Genomic DNA, 19660 nt, shown 5'->3' with positions numbered 1-19660 from the left:
AAAGAAATGTTTTGTAATAAGTCAGAAAGTTAAGGCATGTCAAAAAATTGCCTGTAAAAGTCGTGAAAGAAAAACGTTATAAAAAAAATGTGTTAAAAAAAGAATTCATGCAAGAAATGTTGTATAATTTAAAAGTAATTAGCCCTCCTAAATGTTAAAACTATTGAGGAGACAGTTTATGTGCAAGGTGTATAAGGAAAGTAAAGTATACCGTTGGTAAAAGGATTATAAGTAGGCATAAGAATGTGGATTTTTACCTACATTAAAAGGTTAAAAATAGGTATATTTTGTTATAAAGTTTTAAGCAAGTTTTAAAACGTTAATTGTGTGTAAATTCTGTGTGTAAACACATCAGCTAACGTTAAAGAGGTATCATCCAGTTTTTCTGGACATTAAAATAAAAGCATAACAGGTTTTTCTTAAAGTACCAACCAGCTCTTTAGCAAAAATTATAAAAGGTTAAAAAGAGTCTATAAAATCTTACCTTATGGTCAAAGATTAAAAATTAGATAAATATGTCTACAAGTTTTTATTAAAATTAAGTTTAACATTAATGATACACTAATATAAAGATGAAATTTAGTTTATCTGGTATAAAAATCATACAAAAAGCATTATTAAATATAAAATGGTGTTTAGCTTTCTTTAGTCTAAAAACTAATAAAAAGAGATGCTAAAGGAAATTTCTCAGTAAAAAGGCACTAAGGACTATAAAGTCCACTGCCAAGGTCCCCACATTTAAAACAAAAGGTCAGTTTCTTAGAAATTATATACTTGGTTTATCTTCCACTTTCCTTTCCCTCAAAACTAAAAGTCTTTTAGCACATGTAGCACCCCTAGAATTTGCAGTAAACCAGCACCAGCCTGAAGATCACATTCTCATGAAAAGGTGGAAAGAAGAAAAACTCGAGCCAGCCTGGGAAGGACCCTACCTTGTGCTGCTAACCACCAAGACTGCTGTTCGTACAGCAAAAAAGGATGGACTCATCACACCCGAGTCAAGAAAGCGCCACCCGCTCCAGAGCTATGGGCCATAGTCCCAGAGGAAAACCCTACCAAACTAAAGCTAAGAAAAATTTAAGTCTTTTCATCTCTATTACTCTTTCTTCTTTCCTCTTTCTCTTGCTGACCATCTAGTTATTAACATAACCAAGTCAATTTCCCCTCCAACTACTGAATTTAATGCTTGCCTTGTTATACTCTGTGGAGACTTGCCAAGTCAAAGACAGCTTTCTACTTCAGAAAAGTACTTCTGTCCCTCCTGACTGGGCATTACTAAACTAGGACCATTTAATCCGGGGAGATTTTGATAAAGATCCCAGTGCCAACCAGGAGTCTTGTCCCCTGATGTAGAGCTTTCATGCCATGGTTGGTCCAATGTTCTGTGGACCACTAAAGAGCAAGGATGGACTGCCCCAACCGGTTTTTGTAATTTCCTAAAATCATACATTCACTTTACTAGAAGATCATAGAAGTTAAAGACTTAAAACAAACTTCAGCAATTAAGACAGGATACCAAGATGCAAATGCCTGGTTAAAATGGATCAAATATTCCATCTGCATGTTAAACAAAAGCAATTGTTATGTTTGTGCACATGGCAGGCCAGAGGCCCAGATTGTCCCCCTTCCACTAAGGTGGTCCTACAGTCGACCAGGCATAGGCTGCATGGTAGCTCTTTTCCAGGATTCTACAGCCTGGAATAATAAGTCATGTCAAGTCCGGCATATCCCAAAGTCCAGCACCCTGTGGTTCAGGCCCCGAGGGCCATCCAGCTTCCGTCTCCCAACACTAAGTTTGTTTCGAGTCTCTCACAACAGGGAGAAGCTTAGTATTGCTTAGAGACCTGAAAGGATGCAATGAGCTTAAGAATTTTCAAGAGCTTATCAATTAGCTTTTGTTCATCCCTGAGCGGATGTGTGGTGGTATCATGGTGGACCTTTACTGAGCACTCTGCCAAATAACTGGAGTGGCATTTGTGCTTTAGTCCATTTGGCTATCCCTTTCACCCTGAGATTTCATCAATCAGAGGGAGAAAAAATAAGATATCGTAAAGTGAGCGAAGCCCCTTATGGGTCTTTCAACTCTCACATCTATTTAGATGCAATTGGAGGCCCGCAGGGAATACCAGATCAATTTAAAGCTTGAAACAAAATAGCTACAGGATTTAAGACAATATTTTAGTGGGTGACAGTTAATAAAAATGTGGATTAGATAAACTACATCTATTACAACCAATAGCAACAAGCTTTTCATTAGTTAAAAGAAAAACTCATGTTGGCCCCAGCCCTGGGGCTACCTGACCTGACAAAACCCTTTACACCCTATGTGTCAGAAAGAGAGAAAAATGGCAGTTGGAGTTTTAACCCAGACTGCAGGGCCCTGGCCAAGGCCAGTGGCCTATCTCTCAAAACAACTAGACAGGATTTCCAAAGGCTGGCCCCCATGTCTAAAGGCCCTGGCAGCAACAGCACTGGTAGCACAAGAAGCAGAGAGCTAACTCTTAGGCAAAACCTAAACATAAAGTCCTCCCATGCTGTGGTGACTTTAATAAATACCAAAGGACATCATTAGCTAACGAATGCTAGACTACTTAGATACCAAAGCTTGCTCTGTGAAAATCCCCGCATAACCATTGAAGTTTGCAACACCCTGAACCCCACCACCTTACTCCCAGTATCAGAGAGCCCAGTTGAACATACTGTGTAGAGCTGTTGGACTCAGTTTATTCTAGCAGGCCCAACCTCTGAGACCTCCTTAAACATCAGTAGACAGCAGTACATGGATGGGAGCAGCTTCACCACCCCTTGCAAAGTGACTCTGAAGACGACAAGCCCTGCTGCAGTCACACCCGGAAGCTGACTGACTGGTCCACGCATGGCAGAAGCATAAGGAAGTTCATCGCGGGACTCATTTTCCTTAAATTCTGGATTTGTACAGTAAGGTCTTCAGCTGACCTTCCTCAGACTGAGGGCTGTTCCCAGTGTATACATCAAGTCACTGAGGTAGGACAAAAGGTTGCTATGGTCCTATTATTGTACGGTTATTTTAAGTGTACTGGAACTCTAAAAAGAACTTGTTTGTATGTTATTCTATACAAGGTATGTAACCCAAGAAATGACCAACCTAGTGTGTGTTATGACCCATCTGAGCCTCCCATGACCACAGTTTTTAAAATAAGATTAGGGACTGAAGACTGGTAGGGGCTCATAAACGATATGAGTAAAGTGTTAGCCAAAAAAAAAAAAAAAAAGTGCCCAAACGAGTCACCTTAAAATTTGATGCCTATTCTGTCGTTAATAACAATAAGTTAAAAATAGGATGTGGTTCTCTTAATTAGGAAACAGGCCACATGGCAGAAAATAAGTACATTTATCATGAATTAGGACTGTGTAAAAATAAATGTAGATACTGGTTTTATGTCATTTAGGCTACTTAGATTTAAAAAATGAAAAAATCCTCTCCACCTTCAGCAAGGGAAAAGTGGCCCTTCCTGTACCAGTGGTCAGTGTAACCCCTTAGAACTAGTAATAACCAACCCCCTTAATCCTCGCTAGAAAAAAGGAGAACGTGTAACCCTAAAAATTGATGGGGCTGGACTGGATCTTCAAGTAAATATCGTGGTTTGAGAAAAAGTTTATAAACGCTTTCCTGAGCCTGTATTTCTTTTTTTTTTTTTTTTTTTTTTTTTTTTTTGAGACGGAGTCTCGCTCTGTCGCCCAGGCTGGAGTGCAGTGGCGCGATCTCGGCTCACTGCAAGCTCCGCCTCCCGGGTTCCCGCCATTCTCCTGCCTCAGCCTCCCGAGTAGCTGGGACTACAGGCGCCCGCCACCGCGCCCGGCTAATTTTTTGTATTTTTAGTAGAGACGGGGTTTCACTGTGGTCTCGATCTCCTGACCTTGTGATCCGCCCGCCTCGGCCTCCCAAAGTGCTGGGATTACAGGCTTGAGCCACCGCGCCCGGCCTGAGCCTGTATTTCAAACCTTCTGTGATAAACTAAATGTGCCAGTACCAGAAATTCCAGGAAAAACAAGATATTTGTTTTTGCAATTAGCTGAGCATGTAGCCCAGTCTCTCAATGTCACTTCATGTTATGTATGTGGAGGAACTGTAATAGGAGATCAATGGCCATAGGAAGCCCGAGAATTGGTACCTACAGACACAGTTCCTGATGAATTTCTGGCCCAAAAGAATCACCCTGATCACTTCTAGGTCCTAAAAGCCTCAATCATTAGACAATACTGTATAGCAAGAGTGGAGAAGGACTTCACCTTTCCTGTAGGAAGACTATATGGTGGAGTTCAAACCACACAGAGAAAAATCTATTCAGTAAATTTCCAAAGTTGCAGACCATTTAGGCCCACCCAGAATCCCATTGGGACTGGACGGTCCCCACTGGGCTATACTATGGACATAGAGCCTATGCTAAGCTGCCTGTCCAGCAGACAAGTAGTTGTGTTATTGGCACTATTAAACCATCTTTCTTCCTACTGCCCATAAAAACAGGCAAATTCCTGGGCTTCCCTGACTATGCTTCCCGCGAAAAGCAAAGCATAGCCATAGATAATTAAAAAGATGATAAATGGCCTCCTGAAAAAAGTATACAATACTATGGGCCTGCCACTTGGGCACAAGACGGCTCGTGGGGATACCGGACCCCCATTTACATGCTCAACTGAATCATATGGTTGCAAGCTGTCTTGGGGATCATCATTAATAAAACTGGTAAAACCTTGACTGTTCTGGCCCGGCAAGAAACTCAGATGAGAAATGCTATCAAAATAGAATGACTCTCGACTCCTTGCTAGCAGCTGAAAAAGAAGTCTGTAGAAAATTTAACCTTACCAATTGCTGCCTGCACATAGATGATCGGAGCAAGTAGTCGAAGACATAAAGACATGACGAAACTGGCACATGTGCCTGTACAAGTGTGGCACGGATTTGACCCTGAGGCCATGTTTGAAAATGGTTCCCAACACTATGAGGATTTAAAACTCTTATAATAAAAATTATAGTAGTAATAGGAACCTCCTTACTGATCCCTTATTTACTACTTGTACTCATTCAAATAGTAAAAGGTTTCATCGCTACTCTAGTTCACCAGAATGCTTCAGCACAAGTGTACTACCTAAATCACTATCAATCTGTCATGCAAAAAGACATAGGTAGTGAAAATGAAGGTCAGCGCTCCCACTAATAAAATGAGTGAGAGTCTCAAAGAGGTGGGAGAATAAGGGAGGATACCACCCCTCATATTGTCTTATGCCCAATTTCTGCCTCCAAAGAGAGAAGTAAAAACTGAAAGCAGAAATGAAATCCACAAGCAGACAGCCCAGTGCCGCACCCTGGGCCTGGTAGTTAAAGATTGACCCCTGACCTAACCGGTTATGTTATTGATAGATTCCAGATGTTGTATGGAAGAGCACTGTAAAAATCCCTGTCCCGTTCTGTTTCGTTCTGATTACCAGTACATACAGCCCCCAGTCACGTATCCCCTGCTTGCTCAATCGATCACGACCCTCTCACACATACCCTCTTAGAGTTGTGAGCCCTTAAAAGGGACAGGAATTGCTCACTCGGGGAGCTTGGCTCTTGAAACAGGAGTCTGCTGATGCTCCCGGCCAAATAAGCCTCTTCCTTCTTTAACTCGGTGTCTGAGGAGTTTTATCTGCAGCTTGTTCTGCTACAGGTTAATGTGATCCAACCAGAGTCCAATAATTTGATAAATCAGATTTGTAGTTGCTCCATGGGAATTCCTGGCTCTTTGGTGTGTGTTAGTTACAAAGAAGCACTTTCACCTTCTGTGCCTTCAACCATCACAATCTCCCTCTTAAGAGAACGCAGGCAAGAATCATTATCGCAGGAATAAAATAAAACTCAAAGAGCTTAATTGATTTGCCCAAGGGTAACAGGCGGCATGCTTTGGATCAGGCTGGTCTCCAAGTCAGATTGTTTCCAACACAATGCATCCTAGATTAACACAACTGGGCTTTTCCAGCTGCATGGCCTCAAGCTTAATTTTTCTAGGACTTGGTTTCCTCATGTAAAAAGTAAAATAAAGGTTCATCTTCAAAAACTTTCCTCCCCATCTAATTAAAAATAAATAATAACTTCTCTTAAAAAACAAAATGTATTCAAAAACCTGCACTAACATTCTTAAATATCGACTAGCCATGATAAAAAAATCAATATACTTTACACTCTTAACTCCCACAATTTAGCCTAAATATTTACCCTAACATATTTATACTAGTCCAAACAAACATTAAGTCATAACCTGTTCCTCTTCCTTATTTAAAAGTGTTTTTACCTTTCTCAACATTCCACAAGTTACCCCCTCCTTCCTTTGTTCTCCTCTACCTTTGCCTCTTTTAAAAAGTTCTAAGTTACTAACCTATCAAGACAAATACAAAATGTAAAGTCCCATTCCAGCCAATAAAAACCAAACACAACAATAAAGTAAACATGTGAAGTTATGAATAACCCTGTCTCCTTTGTTCACTATACTCTTATAACAAAACTACTAACAAATAAACCCTTTCTACAAAAAATAAAAATAGCCTTACTAAAAGAATTAAATTTATGCTCAAATACTATTTCTTTACTACACCAAAAAGCAAACATTCCTAACACTCATCTGTAAATTGAAGATAATACTGTTACCTATTCATAGAGTTATGTGAATTAAATAAGTTAATCTACATAAAGCAACAGAAAACTGCTTGGCACATAGTAAATATTGAATAAACATTACTTATTATCCTTCCCCTTGCCCCCAAACTCATAATCCTTAATTACATGTATTTATTTTTCCTTGTATTCAACTAGTAAATTCCCGCAGCACAATAACTCTTGTGGGTTTTTAAAAATCACTTATAGGCCAGGTGAGGTGGCTCACACCTGTAATCCCAGCACTTTGGGAGGCCAAGGCTGGTGGATCACTTGATGCCAGGAGTTCGAGACCAGCCTATTCAACATGGTGAAACCCCATCTCTACTAAAAATACAAAACTTAGCCAGGCATGGTGGTGCACACCTGTAGTCCCAGCTACTCGGGACACTGAGGCAGAAGAACCTGAGAGGTGGAGCTTGCAGTGAGCTGAGATTGCACCACTGTACTCCAGCCTGGGTGACAAAGCGAGACTCCATCTCAAAAAAAATAAAAATAAAAATCAATCAATCAATCACTTATAGTTTTAATTTGACAAATATTTATGTCTTGTCTCCTTAATTGGATAATGTGCCCCAAAGGGCAAAACCTGTTTCTCTTTCTCCTTTGGGTCACCCACATGTCCCAGCGGAAGTCTCAAACTCAACCCAAAGAGGCCAAGCAAGTCATGGAAGTGACTGAATGGGGCCAAGTTTGTTCTTTCAATGAAGTCACAGTTAAAAGCATACTCCACCTAGAAAGGACAACCACAGCTCAGCTCCCTTGAATAAAAGCAGAAACAATATTGCCAGAGCTCCCGTTTTTCAAATGAAGCCACAAATCCAGAATTTCATGAGAAATTCTGTGATTTTTAAGTGTTGGCTCCAATTTAAAAGAAAAATATAGTAAAGTCCAAATAAAACACATTTGTGGACCAGCTCCAGCCCATAAGCTGGCAACTGGTAACCTCCTTCTGAGCAGAGAGAACAGTGTGAGCAGAGGCACAGATGGCTGATATTACAAGGCATATTTGGAGAACCAGGAGTATAGATCAGCGTGACCAGAGTGCGTGGAGTTGGGGGTAAGGGAGAAGAGTGGAAAAGGAAAGAAAATGAAATCAAATCTAAGGAAAGCAAATATTAAGTAACACAGTTTTGCTGGGAAGCCAGTTTCCAGAAGGCTCTGGTCAGTCAGCCTGATTTAATTGTTTGGGATGAAAGGAGATCCTTCAACCTTGGCACAGACCTGCATCTTAAGGGACCGCTGTGCCTCCCCGCTAAACACGTGGTTTCACTTTTTATTTTAAATAAACACTAGATGCAAAAGACTCCTGAAGTATCCTAGACATCAAAGAGGGATTGTAAAACACCCAAGACGTTACTATAAACAGAAACAGAAACATACTGATTAAATTTGCCTGAAGTTATCCTTGGATTGGATAAGTTGAAAACAAAATTATTGGGAGGAGTGAGCTGCAGGAGAGATGCAGAAGGGCACTAAGATGTCTGGGCTAAATGTATATGCTTAAGACCATAGAGTGGTGGAATTTTCCCATTTCACTGAATCTTTATTTTGCTTTAAGTTCTAGGATACATGTGCAGAACGTGCAGGTCTGTTACATAGGTATACATGTGCCATGGTGGTTTGCTGCACCCATCAACCCATCATCTAGGTTTTCAGCCCTTCATGCCTTAGGTATTTATCCTAATGCTCTCCCTCCCCTTGCCCCCCACCTCCCAACAGGCCCCAGTGTGTGATGTTCCCCTCCCTGTGTCCATGTGTTCTCATTGTTTAACTCCCATTTATGAGTTGGAACATGCGGTCTTTGGTTTTCCGTTCCTGTGTTAGTTTGCTGAGAATGATGGCTTCCGGTTTCATCTAAGTCCCTGCAAAGGACATGATCTCATTGTCTTTCTTTTTTTTTTCTTACGGCTGCACCCATTTCACTGAATCTTAAGAATGATGCTTTCAAGACAGAAGGAAGAACAGTAAACCTGAGATGACCCCAAAGGTGGGTCTTCTTTTGAGAAAATTTCAAATGTAAAATTCCAGATTTACAGATGAAACTGTCAGTAAGACAACTCATGGGTTTTCCTAGTGGCTTTAAGCTATTAAAACTCGCAAAACTTCAGCCGGGCGCGGTGGCTCATGCCTGTAAACCTAGCACTTTGGGAGGCCGAGGTGGGCAGATCACGAGGTCAGGAGATCGAGACCATCCTCGCTAACACGGTGAAACTCTGTCTCTACTGAAAATACAAAAAAAATAGCCAGGACTGGTGGCGTGTGCCTGTAGTCCCAGCTACTCGACAGGCTGAGGCAGGAGAATGGTGTGAACCTGGGAAGCGGAGCTTGCAGTGAGCCGAGATCACGCCACTGCACTCCAGCCTGGGCGACAGGGCGAGACTGTCTCAAAAACAAAACAACAACAACAAAAAACTTGCAAAACTTCTATTTACAGACACATTTCTGAATTAATGTACAATTTAAATGAAAATATTTTCTACAGACAAGTTGCATGGAGTCCTTTTAAATTCCTTACTTGTCATTGTTCACATTTCTTGATAGAACCATTGCATATAACTGCCCGGGTGGCAAACTGGTCTCTCTCGTTTGATCATCTGAGTTCAACATTGATGCTCTATGGTTTTCTTGGGCTAAGCTCAATCTAGTGTGATTTTTTTCTATTCCCCTTTTCCCCAAAAGAGAAACTTACTGAAGAGATTTAAAATAACCCATTTATCCCTTGATTTTTGGTAGATCAGTGCATTTGGGCAATAATTTTTAAAGCTGGCTTAGCACTATTGTCACTAAGTAGGCAATTTGCTTAAATTACTCTGAGCATCTGTTCCATTCCAATTTCTCCTCCTGAAGTTGTTTTTTTGTGAAGTTCTCAGAAAAAAACTATTCTTTCAAAAATGTTTTTCTGCATAAGAAGAAATATTTGGACTCACTAATAATCAAAGAAATGCAAATTGAAACAATACTCTGCCCTTTGCCAATCAGATAGGCAACGATTAAAAAGAATAGGAATACTTGCTTTTGGCAGGAGTATGGGGAAAGAAATACTGCTGGAAGAAGCAGAAAGTGGTTCAAATTTCCTGGCACAGTATACACAAAACGTCTTTAAAATGAGGCGCTCTTTTGAATCTATAATTCTACCTTTAGGAATTTGTCCTAAGGAAATAGAAGACCTTTGTGTAAAGATGAATGAGCAAGAATGTTCCTCCCAACCTTACTTATAACAGGAAAAAGACTGGATTCAAATTAAGCATCATGAATAGTCAACTGATTAAATATATTATGGCATCAACCTGTGTCCATCAGTGGAAGAATGGATAAAGAAAACACGGTCGCTCCACACAATGGAATACTATCCAGTCTTAAGAAACAAAGAAATCCTGTCATTTTCAACAACATGGATGAGCCTGGAGGGCAGTGTGTTAAGTGAAATAAGACAGGCACAGAAAAATGAATACCACATGATCTCACTTATATGTGGAATCTAAAAAAGTCTCCCAGAGGCCGGGTGCGGTGGCTTATGCCTGTAATCCCAGCACTTTGGAAGGCTGAGGTGGGCAGATCACGAGGTCAAAAGATTGAGACTATCCTGGCCAACATGGTGAAACCCTGTCTCTACTAAAAACATAAAAATTAGCTGGACGTGGTGGCGGGCGCCTGTAGTCCCAGCTACTTGGGAGGGCTGAGGCAGGAGAATTGCTTGAATACAGGAGGTGGAGGTTGCAGTGAGCTGAGATCACGCCACTGCACTCCAGCCTGGTGACAGAGTGAGTCTCTGTCTAAAAGAAAAAGTCTCCTAGAAGCAGAAAATAGAACGGTGATAACTAGGGAGAGGCAGACTGGGGAGATATTGGTCAAAGGATACAAATTTCAGTGAGACAGGAGGAATAAGTAAAAGACATCTATTGTAACACATGATGACTATAGTTTTTTAATTAGTTAATCTATTTATTTTTTATAGAGATGGGGTCTTGCTATGTTGCCCAGGCTAGTCTCGAACTCCTGGCCTCAAGCAATCCTCCCGCCTCAACCTCCCAAAGTGCTGGGATTACAGGCATGAGTCGTCATGATAAGCCATTCAGCTCAGTGGCTATAGTTAATAAGAATACACTGTATATTTGAAAATTGCCTACCAAGTAGATTTTAATGTTCTCATCACAAAAAGTATAGAAGGTAACACATATATTAATTAGCCAGATATAATTCCATAACGTATACATATTTTTAAAAATCATGTTGTACACCATAAATATATATAATTTTTGTTAACTAATAAAAATAATGAAACTGGCCAGGCACAGTAGCTCACACCTGTAATCCTAGCACTTTGGGAGGCCAAAGTGGGTTGATCACTCGAGGCCAGGAGTTTGAGATCAGCCTGGCCAACATGGTGAAACCTCGTCTCTACTAAAACTACAAAAATTAGCTGGGGGTGGTGGCGTGCGCCTGTAATACCAGCTACTCTGGAGACAGGCAGGAGAATTGCTTGAACCTGCGAGGCTGAGGGTGCAGTGAACTGAGATCACACCACTGTGCTCCAGCCTGGATGACAGAGTGAGAATCCATCTCAAAAACAAACTAACAAAAACCATAAAACAGAATACCATGAAGTCATTAAAATAGTGGCATACATTATCCTATCCCTAGCAAATTAACACAGGAACAGAAAACCCAATACCGCATATTCTTACTTATGAGTGAGAGCTAAACATTGGGTACTCACAGACATAAAGATGGCAACAACAGACATGGGGGACTATGAGAGGAGGGCAACAGTTGAAAAACTATTTGGTACCATGCTCACTATCTGGGTGATGAGATCGATCATACCCCAAACACCAGCATCCTGCAGTGTACCCACATAGCAAACCTGCACATGTACCCTCTAAATCTAAAAGTTGAAATTGGCCTGGCACGGTGGCTCACACCTGTAATCTCAACACTTTGGGAGGCCGAGGCAGGTGGATCGCCTGAAGTCAGGAGTTTGAGACCAGCCTAGCCAACATATAGTGAAACCCTGTCTCTACTAAAAAATACAAAAATTAGCTGGGCATGGTGGCACACACCTGTAGTTTCAGCTACTTGGGAAGCTGAGGCAGGAGAATCACTCAAACCCGGGAGGTGGAGGCTGCAGTAAGCCAAGATTGTGCCACTGCACTCCAGCCTGGGCGACAGAACAAGACTCTGTCTCTCAAAAAAAAAAAGTTGAAATTATTTTTTAAAATAAAAATAGTGGCATGGATCTCAACTTCTAAGTGCAAATGGTCCGTGATATATTGTTAAATAATTAGAAGGTTTCAGTATAGTTTATATGTCTTTTTAAGGGAGAGAATGTACATGTGTTTGCATGTACTCAGAGGAAAAAGTCTGAAAGGATATATATCCATATATACCCAAATGTTGATGACTGTGGGAACTGGTGTAATTTTTACTTTATCAATTCTATTCAATATGATGTGAAATGTTACAATAAGTACGTATTTCTTTAAGAATCAGACCAGCCTGGTCGGCATGGTGAAACCTTGTCTCTACTAAAAATACAAAAATTAGACTGGTGTGGTGGTGGGCACCTGTAGTCTCAGTTATTCCAGAGGCTGAGGCAGGAGAATCACTTGAACCCAGGTGGCGGAGGTTGCCCTGAGCCAAGATCCCACCATTGCACTCCAGGATGGGCGACAAAAGCGATACTCCATCTCAAAAAAAAAAAAAAAAAAAAAAAAGGAATTCGCAAGGGGGAAAAGTCTAGTTTCCATTTTAAAAAGTAAAAATAAAACCAGGCGGGCGCGGTGGCTCATGCCTGTAATCCCAGCACTCTGGGAGGCTGACGCGGGTGGATCACAAGGTCAGGAGATCAAGACCATCCTGGCTAACATGGTGAAACCCTGTCTCTACTAAAAACAAAAAAATTATCCTGGCATGGTGGTGGGCACCTGTAGTCCCAGCTACTCGGGAGGCTGAGGCAAGAGAATGGTGTGAACCTGGGAGGTGGAGCTTGCAGTGAGCCGAGATCGCGCCACTGCACTCCAGCCTGGGCGGCAAAGCAAGACTCCGTCCCAAAAATAATAATAATAATAATAAATAAAACCAAGAAATTTCATACACTTTGAAGGTAAAATGATTTTTTTTTTTTTTGTAATTGGGCCACTATGCTTCCTAGTGCAGGAAAATACATGTTAATGATGGCTTTCCATCTTTAAATTATAAAAAGAAAGAAAGGAAAATAGTTTTCTAACAAAGCCAGAGTTTTTATATAAATGGTTGCTATAGGATTCATTGTTTATCAGGTAATGACAGATAAACTCTTAAATCATCAGACTGGAATGGACTTCAATAGCTGATTAGCTTCTAAATTCAATTTTTAATTTTCTTTTTTTTAAATTTTAGGTTCAGAAGTACATGTGCAGGTTTGTTGTATCGGTAAACTCTTGTCACGAGTGTTTGTTGTAGATTATTTTGTCACTGAGGCACTAAGCCAACGTGTTCTCATCATTTAGCTCCCAATTATCAGTGAGAATATGTGGTATTTGGTTTTCTGTTCCTGCGTTAGCTTGCTAAGAATAATGGCCTCCATCTCCATCCATGTTCCATCCATGTTCCCACGAAAGATGTGATCTCATTCTTTTTCGACTGCATGCTATTCCATGTTGTATATGTACCACATTTTCTTTATCCAATCTGTCATTGATGGACATTTAGACTGATTCCATGTCTTTGCAATTGTGATAGTGCTGCAATGAACACTCACGTGCACGTTTGTCAGTTTGTTTGTTTTTTGAGATGGAGTCTTGCTGTTCCCAAGGCTGGAGTGCAGTGGCGTGATCTTGGCTCACTGCAACCTCCTCCTTGTGTGTTCAAGCAATTTTTGTGTCTCAGCCTCCTGAGGCGCTGGAATTACAGGCATGCGCCACCACACCCAGTTAATTTTTTGTATTTTTATTTTAGTAGAGATGAGGTTTCATCATGTTGATCAGGCTGGTCTCCTAACCTCAAATGACCCTCCCTCCTTGGCCTCCCAAAGTGCTGGGATTACAGGCGTGATCAAGGCATGTGTCTTTATAGTGGAAGGATTTATATTCCTTTGGGTATATACCCAGTAATGAGATTGCTGGCTCGAATGGTAGTTCTGCTTTTAGCTCTTGGAGGAATTGTCACACTGCTTTCCACAATGGTTGAACTAATTTACACTCCCACCAACAGTGTATGAGTGTTCACTTTTCTCCTCAACCTGACCAGCATCTGTTATTTTTTGATGTTGTAATAGCCATTCTGACTGATGTGAGATGGTAATTTTCTTCCCTTTTCAACTTCCTTAAATCTAATTGGAAATTTGGCCTCACACTGGTTCCCAGGATTAGCTATGGTCAAAAAGGGACCTCACAAGACTTTTTTTTCTTTTTTTTAGCCTACGTCAGGTCTACTTAACAGAGCAGATCTGAGATGCTTTTGAGGGCAAGAAAACAAATCTGAGATCTACTAGATCCAAGACAGGAGTTGAGAAGGAAGGACTAGGAAAAGCAAGGTTAGAAGAATATTTGCACCCATAGCCAGTGTTTAATAAATATTAACATAAGCAAACGGGGGGCTGGATATTGATATTACATTGAAAGAAATGATGTTACCATGTCAATTTAGTGGAGAAAGAGAGAGACTGTAACAACTAATTGTGTTGGAACAAATGAGTAGCCACTTGGAGAATGCAGAGTTAGATCATAATTCAGATCTTAAATTCTATAAAGTATTTAAAATAACAAATGAAACTAAAAATGGCACTAAAGGATCAGTCAATATTGAGTCATGACCTCAAAGTTAGAATCACAAAGACTGATAGACTTATATATAAATATATATATTTGTTTACATTTATATTTAAAAATCTGTTGTCAAAAATGTAAACTGTGTATTGTAAAGTAGTTGTAACCTATATGACAAGAGTTGATATTGTTAACTTTCAAAAGCATTTTTATCAAACAAGGAGAAATGTTGAAAACCCCAATATAAAAGTGGAATAAGGTCATAAATACACAGTTCACAAAAGTGGCATTCCAATGGCCAATTCTTTTTAAGCATAAAAAGAATTTTCAACCTCGTCAGTAACCAAAGAAAAGAACATTAAAGCCACACTGATATATCATTTTCTCTTTGTTTTGTTTTTTGAGACAGAGTCTCACTCTGTTGCCCAGACTGGAGTGCAGTGGCCTGATCTCAGCTCACTGCAACCTCCGCCACCTGGGTTCAAGGGATTCAGGAGCAATTTGTGCCTCAGCCTCCTGAGTAGCTGGGATTATAGGCGTGCACCACCACACCACGCTAATTTTGTCTTTTTAGTAGAGATAGGGTTTCGCCATGTTGGCCAGGCTGGCCTCGAACTCCTGGCCTCAAGTGATCCGCCCGCCTTGGCCTCCCAAAGTGCTGGGATTACAGGAGTGAGCCACCACACCTAGCCTGATACATCATTTTGGATCTATCATGTTGGCCAAAATGGATACTCACTTTCTGAAGGACAACATGTCCATTTATACACACACACAGTCTTTAAATTGCACATATGCTGCTATGGTTTGAATGTTTGTGTCCCCTCCAGAATTCATGCTGAAACTTAATCGTCAACGTAACAGCGTTAAGCAGTGTGGCCTTTAGGAGATGATTGAGTCATGAGGACTCTGCCCTCATGAATGGGGTCAGGCACCCTTATAAAAGGGCTTGACACAGGGAATTTGCCTCTTTTTTTGCCCCTTCCTTCCCTTCCTCCATGTGAGGACACAGCCAGAGGGTGCGACAACAAGGTACCATCTTGGAAGTGGAGACAGGGCTCTCACCAGGCACCAGTCCTCCTGGTGCTTTGATCTTGGATGTCCCTGCTGCCAGAATGGTAAGAAATAAATTTCTGGTTTTTATAAATTTCCTAATCTAAGGTATTTTGTTATAGCAGTACAAATGGACAAACACAAATGCAAATTGATTCAGAAATTTCACTTTGGAGAATTTATTCTCAAGAAAATATGGCCGGGCCCGGTAGCTGACGCCTGTAATCCCAGCACTTTGGGAGGCCGAGGCAGGCAGATCACCTGAGGTCAGGAGTTCAAGACTAGCCTGGCCAACATGGTGAAACCCTGTCCCTACTAAAAATACAAAATTAGCCGGGCGTGGTGGTGCATGCCTGTAGTCCCAGCTACTTGGGAGGCTGAGGCAGGAAAATTGCTCGAACCCGAGAGGTGGAGGTTGCAATGAGCCAGGATCATGCTACTGCACTCCAGCCTTAGCGACAGAGAGACTCCATCTCAAAAAAAAAGAAAAAAAAAAAAAAAACACACAAAAAAGACAATGTCAGCAAAGATTTATGTACAAGGATAGTCATCACAGCACTTTTCAAACTAGGGAAAACAAACTGTGTGTCCAGGAGAGGGGTTGGCTAAGAAATGTATTTGCTGATTAGAGTCCTACAAAGTCCCTGAAATTTATAGAAGAATATTAAAATGTATTTATACACACTATATTATATATAGAGAGAACTATATACATCTTAGTAGCATGGCATTATAGGACATTTTGTCTTCATGTTTTGTGTGCATATGTAAGGTTTAATTTTCTGGGTTCAGCTCATGTTACTTTTGTAATTAAAGACTAGCAGAACCAAGCTGAGTGCTGTGGTTCACATCTGTAATCTCAACACTTTGGGAGGCTGAGGCAGGAGGATTATTTGAGCTCAGGAGTTCGAGACCACCCTGGGCAACAAAGCAAGACCCTGTCTCTATTAAAAATAAAAAATAAATAAAGACCAGCAGAACAGTTATTGTAAGAGAATATTTCAAGCTTTCACAGGTGAGAGAGAGAGAATACCTAAGCATTACTATTCAAAATGGTCCTCAAATGGAACAAGAGCTCTCTCCTGACTGAGAAGAACCCCACACCCTCTTCTAGGAGGACAAACTCAGTGGTTGACACAGTTTGGATCTGTGAGATTTCATGGGGAACAAATCTCAAATCAAACTGTAATCCACAATGTTGGAGGTAGGGACTGGTGGGAGGCGACTGGATCATGAATGGTTTAGCACCATCCCCCTTAGTACTATCCTCATGATAGCGAGTTCTCATTAGATCTGGTTTCTAGGACCTCTCCCCTTGCTCTCTTGCTCTTGCTTCTGCCATGTGAGATGTCTTTTCCTTCTGCCATGATTGGAAGCTTCCTGAAGGCTCCCCAAAAGCAGAAGCTCCTATGCTTCCTGTGCAGCCTGCAGAACTATGAGCCGGTGAAACCTCTTTTCTTTATAAATTACGCAGGCCCAGGCATTTCCTTATAGCAATGCAAGAATAGGCTAACACATTGATTTTAAAGTAACTGACATCTTGCAGTTTGTGGAAGGAGGTAGCCTTTCTGTAGATGGAGAAAGCTGGGGAACCCTAGGCTGCATAGAAGAGATGAGATGACTGGAGAAGGCTGGCTGATGGGGATCGATGTGTCTGAGAAAAGAAAGTTTTAATCAGACAAGAGAGATGGGGAAGATCTGCTTCACTCACTTCCTCATTCAATCTTCAACTCGAGAACTCTCCCAATCCTGGGTTCTTCTGACTCTTCCTAAATGTCCCCTACTTTAATAAAGGGTGTCAACATCCAAAACCTGGGACCTTAACCCTCCTTTTTCTTTATCTGCCCACGTCCAGTCAATCATTATTGATTCTACATCCAAACTGCCACTCAAATCCAACTATATCTTCCCATTCCCAATGTCACTACCCTAGTCCAACTCATCTCAAACATTAAAACATCCCCAAACATTCTCTCCGACTGTTATCCATCTACCTCAGTGAATTTTGTAAACATAAATCTACTCTGGAAGCTTCCCTGCATAAACCTAAGACATGGCTTCCTGGGCCCTTAGGATAAAGTCCTTACCAGAGTTGACAAGGCTGTTTGTGATCTGGTCTTATCTCTCACACTTGCCCTGACCCCACTCCTACTTGAGCCATGTCCAGCCATACTCAGCTTCTCTAGTTCTCAGGACACAGTTTTCCATCTTAGGGAAAACACTCTTTCACCTGGCCAACTTGTTCTCATTTTCCTAATCCCAGCTTAAATGCTTTCCCCTTAGGGAAGCCTTCCCTCACCCCTGAGATTGAGGTAAATGCCTGTTTAGTACCCTCTGTTTCCTCTTTTGTAACAAATATCATAGATGAACCAAGCACAGTGGCTCACATCTATAATCCCAGCACTTTGGGAGCCCGAGGCTGTCAGATCACTTGAGCTCATAAGTTGAAGACCATCCTGCGCAACATGGCAAAACCCCATCACTACAAAAAATACAAAAATTGCAGGGCATGGTGGCGCACACCTCTAGTCCCAGCTACTTGGGAGGCTCAGGTGGGAGGATCACTTAAGCCTGGGGCTCAAGGCTGCAGTCAGCTATGATCTCGACACTGTACTCCAGCCTGGGTGACAGAGTGAGACCCTGTCTCAAAGCAAACACACGCACACACACACACACACACACACACACACACACACACACATCATAGATGCCTTGTCTTCCTCTCTCAAATCTGATCACTACGACAGGGATTGTGGCCGTCTTGTTGATCACAGTGTGCCCAGTGGCTAGCAAAATATCTCTTAAGAGATAAGTAGCTGGCACATAACAGATACTGAATAAATGGGTATATTGAATTGGATTCACCTGGCTCCTTTATTTACCTTGCCCTTTTCTCTTTCTTTACCCTCTTGCATTATGGTTGCCAACACAACCTAGCCCTCTGATAACAGGCAGAACAAGCAGAGGAGTTAGCTGACTCCTCCATTAAAATCTGGGCAAAGAGATGGGTGTGTGTGTGTGTGTGTGTGTGTGTGTGTGTGTGTGTGTGTGTGTGTGTGTGTCTATCCACTAGCCAAACAAGTGATAGAGCTAAGACAGGCTAAAGGTTCCTTGTAGAGCCAGCAACTCCACTCAAAAGAGCAAGACCCTGTGTCAAAAATAAAAAATAAAAAAAATCATGAGCTTGCACTGGGATTGAAAGTTAATAAAAGACTGTGGGATTTTGATGGCATAGATAAAAAAACAGACAAACAAACAAACTAAAAACTGTCATTTGTTCCAACCAAGGTTGACAACTTAAAACCAAGTAAAATAATGGCCTCTTTTAAAAGAGAAAACTGTTTAAATTTCATGAAAAGCATTTTTAAAGGCATAGAATTAAAATATCTTCCCTCTTCCCCATGCAGATAATGCCTTAGAGTTCAGAGTCTCTCCTCTGATTGGGGCTAAGGGATGAGCCACTCCCATATTGCCAGACCTCAGTGAGAAAAGAGAGCATCTCTAGGCATAGTTTTCTCTCTTTCTCTAAAAATCCAATCATTTAGACAATATAGAAAGAGGATAAAGTATTTGTATTGACATCCCTGACTCTTGCTGCTATCTGCAAAAACCTACTGCGAACACTGTTTCCAACGGAAACCATCGGGTTGAACTTACCCTCTACTGCAGATTATCTCTAGGGCTTCCAGGTTCCCATGGTAGGCTGCCAAGAGAGTGGGAGTCATGCCATCTTCATCTGAAAGATTTAGATCTCGCTTGGTAGCCTCTTTTAGAAGTTCCAGGTAACTATCACTAGCAGCTTGGTGGTAACGAGTAGACATTTTTCCTGCTCACCGGAACTTGGCCAGATGTCTCTCCAGGCAGAGAAGGGTGTTGGCGGAGCAACCTTCCTATAGAGCTGGTTAATTAGTGACAAGGAAGAGTGTCACCAGGGGCAAAGCTCATTCCAACTGCTTCCTTCCGTGGAAGGCAACAAGGTTCAAGCCACTGAACTTGGACCTTTTCTCTCTGAAATAGACATGACGTTGACTATTGAAGACTGCTGTATTCATCTTGAGTGTTTTGAGGCACATTTAATTTTTCTATGCCCATTAGTTTCTTGAGTTAATATTGGCCATCTAGGCACAGGATGTAAGAAATTATTTCTTAAAAAAATGCAGAGCTAGTGTAGTTCACTAGCTGTTTTTTCCAA

The 19660-nt window shown here is 41.3% G+C and overlaps 1 protein-coding gene across 1 annotated transcript in view; it reads right to left on the bottom strand.

Moving 5' to 3' along the window:
- ANKS4B (ankyrin repeat and sterile alpha motif domain containing 4B) overlaps positions 1-19660 on the bottom strand; it is a 51000-nt gene that overhangs the window by 8509 nt on the left and 22831 nt on the right. The window contains exon 6 of the mRNA XM_001091739.5: positions 19126-19476. Coding sequence (XP_001091739.3) covers positions 19126-19289 — 164 coding nt within the window. The 5' untranslated portion in view covers positions 19290-19476. The remainder of the gene's footprint in view (positions 1-19125; positions 19477-19660) is intronic.

Source organism: Macaca mulatta, chromosome 20, assembly GCF_049350105.2.
Source record: "Macaca mulatta isolate MMU2019108-1 chromosome 20, T2T-MMU8v2.0, whole genome shotgun sequence".
NCBI lineage: Eukaryota > Metazoa > Chordata > Mammalia > Primates > Cercopithecidae > Macaca > Macaca mulatta.
Note: the sequence above shows the minus strand (reverse complement) of the source record. Positions and strands in the feature narration are given on the sequence as shown.